Here is a 12,409-nt window from a genome sequence, read left to right as displayed (position 1 = left end):
AAGGCCGCAATTGGTCTAATGAACTAGGTCATTGGCAGAATGCATTTTAGACTTTTTTGGAAGGCAACAAAGAAGAGTTTTCATGGGCTTTGGAGTTTGACATCCCTGGCCTGCAGTCCCAGTGCCTCCACTTAAAAGTTTAAGCCTAACACAAGTTACTTAACATCCCTGAAATTCAGTTTCCCTCTCTGCAAAATAGGATACAATGGCTATCTCAACAGTGTTGCTCAGAAGCTTAAATGAGATAACAGATAGAAAGTTCCTGGCACAAAGGAGGAAGGCAGCCAAAGGCAGCTATTATTGTTTCAGCTGAAAGCTTTATCTCCAAACCTTCAAGCTTGTAAGGTTTATGTGTTAAAATTACAAAATGTGGTCTCATTGGAGCCATCAGTTGGAACACACTCACACACATGAGGCCAGAGATAGGATGTCCTGTATTCAATTGGAGCCAGGTTGCAAATACGCCCCCATCCCTACACGAAGAGTCCTTCGCTTTGTTCCAGTAGCCCAACCCTGGCACCTTTACACAGTCCATTTCCTGTCACTATTTTTGTCCGAGCTCTGAGACTTATTCTTGGTCTTACATGATTCCACTCCTACCAAGTCCAGCTGCAAATACCTAATTTGGTGATGAAGCCAATTTAAACACTGAACAAGAGTCTTCTGGGAGGCAAGAGTCAGATGTCATAGGACAGGGGAGCAGAAGCAAAAGTCTGAAGGAAACCTAAGCGCTACTGCCAGCATCACCCTTGAGTGTGCGAGGTGAGCAACCTGCCTTCTCCATACATCCACAGTTTCCACCCTCCACCACCACTATCCCACTGTTCCATCCACAGTCCACAATCCTGAGATGGAAGGTGCTTCATCTCCAAATTTGTATTGTTTATTCCAAGGAACTCTAGATCTTGGAGTTGTAAATAAGAGGGTGGAAATGAGTGAGTGAAGTGCCTTGGCAGGCTGAAGATGAAGCCAACGACAGCGGAAGGGTATCAGACTGTTCACTTGCTTCCAAGCATCAGGAATCAAGAACAGGCCCCACAGGAGCCTCCTAGCCACACTATACCTAAAGGAAGTAATACCTGCTCTCTAAGTCAGGGAAAAATGGAGCAGGTTTTCCAGCCACTGCCTTCACGGCCATTCACTTTGGACAACCCTGCATGCCGTTTCCATGGAGTTGCTCCTTCTCTGGGGCCAGTGATGCCAAATCCAGCAAAGGAGAAGTCCCCTGAAGAGCTCACAGAAGGGCAACCTAGCAACCTGTCCTTGAGCCAGGAAATGAAAGAGCTATATCAGCAACAGAGAGCTGTGGTTTGGGGGTTAGGTTAAATGGGGTTTTATTTCTCACTCTTCATCAAGCATGGCTTGAAGAAGGAAGACATTATGACAGACCCATTTGAAAATCTGCAAAGCTGTGGACTCTGAAGAATGTACGGAGTCCAGATTCTTTGCATACAATTCCAGGAAGGACCACGGGTAGGAACCTGTGCTCTGGAGTTACATTTCATGACAGATATGCCATGGACAGATACACTGATGACAGGCCCACTTACTTATAACCTTCAGCATCACGTAGTGGTGTTTAGAACAGTGGTTCACGAATCTCTCTACACCTCAGAATCAACTACAGGGCTGGTTAAAACTACAAATCACACTCTTCATGCCTAGTCCTAGTACATCAAAATCCCCCAGGGGTAAAGCCCAGGAATCTGCATTTATAACAAGCTCTCCAAAATGATTCTGAGGCAGCCCACTTTTTACTCATACTTTAGTTAATAGTATGGGTTCTGGATTCAGAGATTCGGTCCAAATTTTGACTTCACCTTGTAATTTCAGACAAATCATTTTACCTCTCTGAGCCTTGCCTCCCTTGGGGTCACAAAGGGCTGTCGAAATTATGTTGCTTTTATAAAGCAGGCAGCTTTTGTAGTATAAAAAAAAGTATTAAAAAAAAAAACTAACGAAAGAAGAGTGCCAAGAAGAGTTTCCTCTTCTGTACAATGGGCACCATAAAGGTTGCCTTCATCTTCCCTCAGCCCTCTCCCCACTACCTCCTCACCCCCTCCCTCAGCACTATCATCATCACATCGAGACTGCTATTGAGATGGTTTGAGACTACCTGTGCAAAAATGCTCTTCAGACAACCCTGCAGGGCAAAGAATTAGCATCTAGAGATCAACATACAGGTGCTAAATTGGATGCTGTAACTTCTTTGCTGCAGGATACAGTGCAAGACGCTTAACCTCTCTGTCTTTGGCTCAGTTTCTTCATCTGTGAAATGGAGATAACGGTTCTTGCTCACTAATTCTATGCAGTCCCAAGTTGGTCCTCCCACCCTGGCCTTGGTTTTTCTCCACTATCCCTTAATCTAACAGAATAGAGGAGTGTTGGCAAGGGGCAGCCTTTGAAGCCAGATATGTCGACTTGGGTGTGAGCTCTTAGCTCTGCACTTCCTAACAGTACTGCCTGGGTGCTTCAGTCCTTTCCTGTTAAATGGGTACGCTGCTACCTCCCTCACATGGCTGCTGATAAGAAAGGAGACGTCCGTACAGGCGCATCCGCACACAGAAAGCACTCAGTAAATGCTGTTTCCCCCTTCCCCCTATACAAAGGTGAGGAACTCTCGTTGTTCACTTGGCTTCTGTCCCACCTCGTGTTTAAGGTATCCGGTCTCAAAGTCCGGAGCAGAGCCGAGGCGGAAGGGGATGGGGAGAAAGGAAGCGATGGGGTAGCAGCAAACTCACAGATGATAGGGAAATGGGCCTGGTCCGTGCGTCCGAGCTCCACTTGACGCCGCGCCGGCTCCCGCGCCTGTCGGCTTCAGCCCCGCCCGCCAGCTCTCGAGTCTTGCTAGCAGTAGCTTCGGGGCCAGAGGCTGCGCGGGGAGGCAGCCCCCTCGCTCCGGTGATTGGCCGCGTCGAGCGTCTTGTCACGCTCTTTTGTCTCAACCGGCAGAGACTGAAAGCAACCGCGACTGCCCGGAGTTTCGAACTGGAGGGTGGGCGCAGCCGTGGCTGCCTTGGGAACCGCGCTGCCTCGACTCGGCTACCTGTCACTGGGCGGTCGTGCGAAACATTCGCTGGGCCGGGCAGCCCCGGGTCGTTTATCGGCCCAGGAGGCGCCAGCGATCCTGTTCCCCAGAAGAGCTACGGGGACCGGAAGGCGAAACAGAGCTGTCCACGCGGGAGCATAAGCTGCCCAACAATGGAGCGCAGGTAAAGAAAGAGCGCGCGATTGCCCGGCGCGGAGAGGAGTGGCGGAAGCCCCGCCAGGACTGGGCGGCGCCTGGCTTGGAGAATCAGTAACTGCGAGGTAGGGGATGGAGCACTCCCATGGCCTGGTTGCGCTGAGGAAGGAGTTGTGGTTCATCTGGATGCTGCCGACTGGGTAGGATTTAGGATTTGCCTGGACTGAAGTGGGCGGGGGTGTTGTCGGGCCGGAGGGCAGGTGTTCGGGGAGGTGGCAAGGGGCGGGAGGAGATGATCGCAAGCTGTCTTGAACCCCTTTTGCGTCTCCTTATCTCTTCCTGGGAAGGAATATGGGGGTGGGAGGTTATCCAACTTCTAGTCCTTTTCTCCCTGGCAGGTCATCAAAGCCGAATCCGAACTTGAGTTCTGTGCGGCGGATTGCAGAGCTGGTAGGGCGAGGGTCTCCCGGAGGAAATGTAAGGGGGGTAAGAGGGGTGCAGGAGGCACTATGGCTTGCGTTCAGAAGATGGGAGAGGAAATTTTCCGCCTGGCGATAGTGGAGGCGGTGGAGTGGAGGTATCAGGTTTTCAGATGAGGCTGCTTCCAATCCTTCCTTTCCTTCCTTCGCGTCACAGTCTTGAGGCCCTGAGGACTGGGATCTGCGACCCCCAGTGGACAAAAGTCGACTCTACCCCAGAGGCTAATTTTCTCAGGGCAGGCACCTGTTGAGAGGCTGCAAGTAAAATAAAGGCGAACGCTAGTTTCCGAGTTCATGTAAGAATCAGAGAAATAACGGGGGTAAACTTTGACAAAGGGGTGTGATTGAGACCTGAGGTCATGAGATTAATGGGTTCTTATTACCTCGTGCGGGGGGAGGTAATAAAGGGGAGGGGCAGGTGGCCTGTGGCGTCCTGACGATTTTTCATGCTTTCTTTTTTCCGAGAACTAAACATTGTCAACTCTGATATATCTATAGCTCAACTTGCTTCAAGGACAGCAATGATTTTCATTTAATAATTTTCCATTTAATCCCTTTACTATATGGTCATTTCTGTCTCTTATATTCCTGGGTTTCCCTTTATAAGGATTAGTCAGATCAACATTATATCTCTAACAATGTCCGTTAGCTTTTTCACTCTCATTATACCGAGAGAATTTAATGGAATAAACCAGATTATATATATATATATATGTATGTGTGTGTGTGTGTGTGCGCGCGCGCGCGTCTGTGTGTATAAAATTACTCAACTTTCAAGTAGTCTTGAAAAAAGATAGGTAGGAGTTACCTTATTTCCCTTCATCAGTCAGCAGTGTTTTCTTAACATAATGGAAGAGGCAGGAGATATTCCCACCTACAACTCAGGATTTCTATGTCCTATGGGTTCAGTTGTGTCCCCGACCCCCCAAAAAAAACACCAAATACATTCTGTTGGACTCCTGACCCCTCATCTCTCTCCTACTTGAAGATGGGTTCTTTACTGGGATACTGAAGTTAAATTACATTCATTAGGGTGGGCTCTAACCCGAAATGGCTAGCATGCATTGTGCCTATCAAAAGGGGAAATTCAGACAAAGAAACATGCATACAGGGAAGAAAATGTGAAGTAGCATACAGAGAAGTGGGCCATCTACAAGCTGAGGAAAAAATCCCTGGAAAAGATCCTTCCCTCTTACTACTCAGAAGGAAACAATCCGGCTGCTGCTTTGATTTGGACTTCCAGCCTCCAGAATTGTGAACAATTAATGTCTACTGTTTAAGCCACCCAGGTCTGTGGTACATTGTCAGGCTAACAGAGCGAACTTAATAGGGATTCTGTTGCCAAGCAGATCTGATAGCTAACACCTGAAAGAGTGGAAGCAGCTTTGGAACTAGATAATGGATAGAGACTGGAAGCAATTTGACATGCATGGCACAAGAAGCCTAGAGGGCCTTTAGGAGACAGCTGGGGGAAATATGGACACCAAATGCAATTCAACTGAGGGTTAAGAGAAGAATTCTTCGCTGCAGAGAAAGGATCTCTGACTTAGAGAATACATATATCATGATCACTGATATGTTGCTAGAACTATGAGTGTTAAAGGTGCTTGTGGTGAGTTATCAGACGGAAACTAGGAAGATGTTACTGGAAGCTTGAGGAAAGGCAATCCTAGTTTTACTGTGGCAAAGTATTAGTCTGTATTGTTTTCTTAGTGTGTTTGAGGAAAGTAAAAATTGTAAGTGATGAACTTTCACATGCAGCTGATTTCTGTTGTTGGGGCTTAGAGCACAATACCCCAAAATAAAGGCCCCAGAAGTAGTCTCAGATGTAAAATATGTTATCTGAGGTCCTCGGTCCCCCTGTCTCTCAGCCCCATTCTTCCCGGAGAGCCAACTGTAACAGACCAGTGTCCCTCCTCCCCAAGGTGGGTCCTAGAAACCAGAAGCCTTTTTTTCTAAAGATAGTAGCAAAGCCTAAAAATACTTTCCTCCACCTTTTTTGTGTAAAACTGGCCATGAAGAAATGATCTGACCTACCTTGTCTGACTGCAGGTCACAAGACCCCATTACAGAGAGGGTCCTGCCTCATACCCAGGAGGAAGAAATGTGTGTTCACCAAAGCCAAGCACAGTCTAGATAAACAAACCCTGCCGGATTAGCATTAGGTCATAGCCTTTTTGTACCATCATATTTGTACAGGGCTGCCCATACTTTGTTGAACCTGAGCATATAAATAGACAATTTACCCTGTGCCTTTCTGTCTTTGTTCCAAAGGCTGCAGTGTATATGTGTTAAATAAATTCGTGTGTTTTTTTTTTTTTTTAGACAGAGTCTCGCTCTGTCACCCAGGCTGGAGTGCAGTCGCACGATCTCGGCTCACTGCAACCTCCGCCTCCTGGGTTCACACCATTCTCCTGCCTCAGTCTCCCAAGTAACTGGGATGACAGGTGCCCGCCACCATACCTGGCTAATTTTTTGTATTTTTAGTGGAGATGGGGTTTCACCGTGTTAGCCAGGATGATCTTGATCTGACATCGTGATCCACCCGCCTCGGCCTCCCAAAGTGCTGGGATTACAGGCGTGAGCCACCGCACCTGGCCTTGTATGCGTTTTCTCTTGTTAATCTGCCTTTCGTGAGTTGATTTCTTAGCAAACCTTCACACAATTTGGTATAGCAAGAAGGGTCACCAAAGCCACTCCACTCTTCTGGAATCTGCAGTTAAGGGAATGCAGTTATCTGACAAGCTGGCAAAAGGGCAAGAATTTCTTACCAGTCAGGCCCCCAGGTTCTCTCTGTGTACAACCCAGTTGGACAGATGGTACAAAACAAATCTCTCTGTTTGTCTCCTCTACAAGGTTTCATGCCTAGGAGAAAAAGATTTTTGTGTGACTAGTCTAGCTGTAGCGAATCTGGTACACCTTACACTACTTTGTGGTATGAATATTCATATTTTTGATCACTTTCATGCCAGAAACAGTGTATTCCTTTGACTTTGTCTTTCTGTGTTGTTCATAGAGAGGGTTACAGGATAAAGTTCCCTCTCGTCTTGATCTGTGTTCTTGAGAGCTTGATTTGTGAGCAAGAGGAAGCACTCTCACTTGCTTGCCACCATCCAGGGGAAGTGATTTTTGGGTCACAGCAGGTGTCTGGTCTAACAAATCTCTTCGCTGGGAAGTGGAGAGATTTTATTTTGTTCCAAATGTGCCAAGCTCTCAGCAGGATTTGTCGTAAGAAGTCCCGTCCATAAGGGGCTTTTGTCACCTCAAACTTTATTGCCTCAAGCAAGGATCACCAACCCATAATGCAGGTATCGGTACAGGTCCGTGGCCTGTTAGGAACTGGGCCATTTCAGCAGGAGGTGAGCATAGGCGAGCAGCAGAAGCTTCATCTATATTTACATGCACTTCCCACTACTGGCATTACCGCCTTAGCTCCGCCTCCTCTCAAGTCAGCAGCATTAGAGTCTCATAGGAGCGAGAACCCTATGGTGAACTGCACGTGCGAGGGATCTTCAGTTGCACACTCCTTTTGGGAATCTAATGCCTGATGATATGTCACCCTCTCCCATCACTCTGAGATGGGACCATCTAGTTGCAGGAAAACAAGCTCAGGGCTCCCACTAATTCCACATTATGGTTAGTTGTATAATTATTTCAATATATATTACAATGTAATAATAATAGAAATAAAGTGCGCAATTAATGTAATGCCCTTGAATCATCCCAATACCATTCCCCCAATGCCGGTCCGTGGAAAAATTGTCTTCCAAGACACTGCCAGAAAGGTTGGGGACCGCTGGTCTAGCTAGTGAATGCTGGTAAACAGCAATCCCAGGAGTCATTTGTTGTCTTAGCCTATGTGTGGGAACAGGGGGAATCTTTGGGATTACTTCTTCTCTGAAGAGCCTATTGCATCCAGTCACTATTGAAATTCAGTACACTATTAAGAATTGTAATTGCCAATGGCCAAAAAATCGACCCCTTAAATTAACCTCCTCAATTTTACTAAAAGGATTTTAGAGATTTCTTATTCTAACAGATTGATAGAAAGGTTAAAGGTATAAAAAGACACATAATGGTGTGACAGCTAGCCTTAAAACTCTTCTTGACAAAAGTAAAGAGCAAAAAATCTGACCTAAAGAAAGTTAAATTCCTGTGTCTGCTCAAACTGCCCCTGTGAGAATAAAAACAAAGGCCACTTCACCTTGCGGCCTTTGAGTTCAAATTCTGAGCTTTCACCTTGACATCATGGGTTGCATTCCTGATCGGGAAACCATCCCTTCATGGTTTAATGTTTGTGTGACTTTTGGTGAGTACCAATTTCTTATTGACCCTTTTCCCTTCCCTGGATGTCTTTTGATTTCCTGTCTTCCATCTGCGACGGGAGCACGTGAGGCTCTTTGGCCATTGTGTGTAGATAGCTGAGAATCTAAAACCTTAGAAAAGTTAGCGGGCCAAATATGTGGTTGTATCTTCCAGGGGTGGAAGAATGCTTGGAATGCATAGCTTGCCATAGTTGAGGGTGGGCAGGGTTGAGTACAGCCTGCTCTCTCAGCACAACTGTGCCTGAAATGTGAGCGGTATGGAGAGCTGGAGACTCAGACAAAAACAGGTGGAGGAACGACTCTTCGAGGGGTCCAGTGCACTTCCCTAGCCCCTGTTTTGTCCCACACCACAGCCCAGGTTCTTGCTGCAGAGGCAGCCCATCTGAGCCTTGGATCCAGGCTGCTTCTGGGAACCTGAAGTCCCCCAGGACACAGTGGTGCCTTGGGGACTTTTGAAGGAAGCAAGTGGCCAAGGGTATGAAAGTCATGAGAAACCCGAGCTTAACCACTTGGTGACCGTGCACAGTCAAGAATTTCACCATGATGAGGCATAGGAAGGAACCTAATTAATATCCAGGGAAGCCACCCACAGGAAGGAATTTCTTTCCCAGAAAGCTAGTATGATTTAATATTAGAAAATCTATAAACATGATTTATATGAATAAACCAAGAAATGTTTTTTAAAATGTAAATCTCAAAGGTTGCTAAAATGGCATGTGTGAATATTTGGTATCTCTTACTTTACCTAAAATGCCTAGAAAAGAAAAGATGCTACTGACCTCAAACAAAAGCCCAACACCATGTTTGAGGATGAAATGCTACTGTCATTCCTATGAGGGTCAAGAAGGTGACAAAAAAGCTTTCTATCAGCAGTATGATTTCAAAGTCTTGATGAATACTGGGTATTGGACTTTTAAAAAGGCTTAACCACTGAAAAGGGGGCTAAGTGTTTTCAACTGATCTGATTCTCTTGCAAATGATTAAATATCTAGAACAGTTTTTCTCAGGACAACTTTACACTTCTAAAAATTAGTAGGAACCCCAAAATCTTTTCTGTAAGTTTTATCTGCCAATATTTACTTCAAAATTATTAGAACAGAAATTTTGATGAATTTATCTTAAAATCTACTTTAAAGTAGTACTTAAAAACCTATCACGACTGGGCGCGGCGGCTCACGCCTATAATCCCAGCATTTTGGGAGGCCGAGGCGGGTCACGAGGATCACGAGGTTCAGGAGATCGAGACCTTCCTGGTTAACACAGTGAAACCTCATTTCTACTAAAAACACGAAAAATTAGCCAGGCGTTGTGGCGGGCGCCTGTAGTTCCAGCTACTCGGGAGGCTGGGGCAGGAGAATGGCATGAACCCGGGAGGATGAGATTGCAGTGAGCTGAGATCACACGTCTGCACTGCAGCCTGGGGGACAAGGCGAGACTCCATCTCAAAACAAACAAACAAACAAACAACAAAAAAAAAAAACACAAAAAAAAACAAACCTATCACCTCATGTTAACATAAATTACAAACGCATATGAAAAATATCTTTTCTAAAGCCATAGAGTGGTGATCGACTTTCTTTTTTTTTTTTTTTTTTTTTAGACAGAGTCTCGCTCTGTCGCCCAGGCTGGAGTACAGTGGCCGGATCTCAGCTCACTGCAAGCTCCGCCTCCCAGGTTTACGCCATTCTTCTGCCTCAGCCTCCCGAGTAGCTGGGACTACAGGCGCCCGCCACCTCGCCCGGCTAGTTTTTTGTATTTTTTAGTAGAGACAGGGTTTCACCATGTTAGCCAGGATGGTCTCGATCTCCCGACCTCGTGATCCGCCCGTCTCAGCCTCCCAAAGTGCTGGGATTACATGCTTGAGCCACCGCGCCCGGCCGACTTTCTTTTAGATAATTGAAAATCCCCTAGACTTCTTATCTAGGAAAAGTCAGCTGGATTCTTGTAACTGCTTCTGGACGTGATCTGTTGCCATATCACACACAATGAAAGTCAGGAAAATCCCACTGTACACGCGAGAGAGCATGAGAGTGAAAAAGGAAACTATGAGTAAAACGAAAACGTTCCCATAAACAAGAACCTAGAAAAATAACTAATAAAAGTGACCGTTTAGGAAACTGAAGAAATGTTCCACGACTGGAAAATCCACCACGTTCTCTCAGAGCAAACTGCGCTATAGATATATGAGAGCTGACAATGTTTGGTTCACGGAAAAGAATGCACAAAAAATGGGTAGCACACCACACGCCACCTGCCCCCACCCCCGGCTCCAAATTGGAAGTCACTTTTGGCCAGTGACTCTGGCTCAGAGACTGTAATTCCGTCATTGGCTGAGCCAGTGGAGACTGGCGTGTGAACAAAAGTTCCCTGAAAAGGAATTTGGAGGACAGAGCTCTTGTGCCAGTGAACACTTGGCAATCCCTGGAGAGGCTGCCTTGGGCATGAAACCAATTACACTGAAGGGAGTAGTAGGGTTTAATAGTAAACTTTCCCTCCGAACTTCCTAATAAAGCCCATTTATGCAAACGAAGGATTGAAATTGCTGAGTTCTGATTGGCCTGCACAGCTGAGCTCTGATTGGCCAATGCCACTGAGCCCTGATTGGTTGATAGAGCCTAGCTCTGATTGTCTGGTTCTGGTATGCTCTGGCAAAGCCTCAATGTTGAAAAATATTTGTCCAGGTATATTACATGGGCTCAGGGAGAAAAAGGCATATTTAAGCCTCTGTATTCAAACACTATCTGTAAGCTTTGGGAAAAGTGTAAGAACAAGCCAGACATGAATTATGAAGCCAGGGGATGTGCTTTTAGATCTTATTACCGTAAGGAAATTTTTGAAAAGGCTTAAGGACAAAGGCTTGTATATCAGTGCAAGGATATGCCCTCAAACAGATTGGTCATAGATGATGACAAATGCCAGACTTGTAATGAAGGTTTAGCAGCAGCTTCTGATGCAAGTCATTAGAACGAGTGTCACTGTCTGCAGAGAGTGTCCTGAAAGCAGCAACTTCTGTCCTTGGTGGAAATAACTCATCTCCTATAACTGCTCCAGAGCAGAGAAGGTTGTACCTGGAGTTGTGAATATCATTTCCCCTGGTCACCATGCTTCCTCCAGGTCTCCTACTACTACCAAATCTGTATCAGCAACAGCAGCAGCTCCAAGGACAGTACGTGGGGCAATGCAAGTACCTGCAGTCATGACATCAGAAAATTTCAACTATGGCAGTTGAGTCAGTTATTGCCGGTGCACCATTAATAACCACCACTAGTCCAATAGAAGCAGCCTCACCAAAGGTAATCATTCAGGCAAACCCTACTGGGATGCCAGCTTCTACTGAAAACGGAGACAAAATCACCATCCAGTCTGCCAAACTCATTACCATCCCTGCTACACATCCAAGTCTGCACAGTGTAAGTAGCAGACGAAGTCAATTCTGACTAAGTCATTAACATCGTTGGAAACCCCCTGGCTGTGAGAGCACTTACCACTGTTTCAATAGTGCATGGTACACCTTTAATGGGACTATCACTGCCTACTCAACAGGCATCTGGCCAGACTTTTCTTGAAGTTATCAGTGCAGTCACAAAAGGTTAAATCAGAAGCAGTGGAAAACCAGTAGAAAGATGATGTGGAGACTGCAGCTGGTAGAGGAGAAACCAGCAGATGACACAAGACAGTGACCCAAGTAGCGGTTGTCAGTGAGCCTTCTGCTATTGCCCTTCGAGTAACTAACTATAAGAATAGAAAGACTATTGACATGTGAAAATTAAAATGACAGCCCCACCATGGACTTTAGACTGTGAGTGGTAGTACTGACAAAAACACTTGCAAGGGAAGTCATCGAGAAAAGTCAAAGAAGACTTTAAAACATTTTAATGCACATAAGAAAACAATGAAACTTACTGGAAATAAATTCCCTATCCCATGTGTCAGTGAGAAATGAACTAAATGCATTGAGATGCTGACAGAAACCTCCCTCTTACAGCAGGAAAACAACTGGACCCGTCAATAGGAAAAAGGATTTAAAGGGACCAGGCAGCATGCTACTATCTCAAGTTATGCTAAGATTTGAAGCACTGACATTCTGCAAGAGGTTATACAGCTTTCAGTGAGGAGGGGTTGGGATGGGTGATTTCATTGTTACATATAGCAACTTTTAATGCATTGTATATGGCATGTTAGCAAGTATTACTGTGTTCTCACACTACTCACTTAACTTGTGCTATGTGAATACTCTGCTAATACAGGTGTTTTTTTAAAAAAAACTCTACAAATACTTTATTTTTTAGTGATGAAATTCTAATGATTTTACCACTAGATTCAAAATTAAAATGGGGGGGGCGGAGCAAGATGGCCGAATAGGAACAGCTGCAGTCTCCAACTCCCAGCGCGAAGGACACAGAAGACCGGTGATTTCTGCA

The 12,409-nt window shown here is 45.6% G+C and overlaps 1 protein-coding gene and 1 pseudogene across 2 annotated transcripts; both read left to right on the top strand.

The window, feature by feature from the left end:
* The first annotated feature begins 2,519 nt into the window (after nucleotides 1-2,519).
* Nucleotides 2,520-3,960, top strand: LOC105520612. Of its 2 annotated transcripts, none has more exons than XM_011954449.1 (3): nucleotides 2,520-3,212; nucleotides 3,583-3,634; nucleotides 3,821-3,960. In XM_011954449.1, the coding sequence occupies exons 1-3, from the start codon at nucleotides 2,755-2,757 to the stop codon at nucleotides 3,824-3,826; spliced, it is 516 nt and encodes a 171-aa protein (XP_011809839.1). In that variant the 5' UTR covers nucleotides 2,520-2,754; the 3' UTR covers nucleotides 3,827-3,960. The 2 variants fall into 2 exon arrangements, 1 of the variants encoding a protein (XP_011809839.1); XR_001003160.1 differs by lacking the exon at nucleotides 2,520-3,212 and adding an exon at nucleotides 3,299-3,412 and having other exon boundaries at nucleotides 3,821-3,958.
* Nucleotides 3,961-10,628: 6,668 nt separating this feature from the next.
* Nucleotides 10,629-11,758, top strand: LOC105520623 (annotated as a pseudogene).
* Nucleotides 11,759-12,409: the final 651 nt, after the last annotated feature.

This window comes from Colobus angolensis, unplaced genomic scaffold (genome assembly GCF_000951035.1).
Source record: "Colobus angolensis palliatus isolate OR3802 unplaced genomic scaffold, Cang.pa_1.0 Scaffold382, whole genome shotgun sequence".
NCBI classification, from domain to species: domain Eukaryota; kingdom Metazoa; phylum Chordata; class Mammalia; order Primates; family Cercopithecidae; genus Colobus; species Colobus angolensis.
The sequence above is the reverse complement of the archived record's forward strand: the minus strand, read 5'-3'. Positions and strand labels throughout refer to the sequence as shown.

Excerpts from the sequence above, each read along its gene's own strand:
- LOC105520612 (XM_011954449.1), top strand. The coding sequence starts at position 2,755 with ATGGGCCTGGTCCGTGCGTCCGAGCTCCACTTGACGCCGCGCCGGCTC. Across the intron at positions 3,213-3,582 it reads TGCCCAACAATGGAGCGCAG|GTCATCAAAGCCGAATCCGA; the intron begins GTAAAGAAAGAG and ends TCTCCCTGGCAG.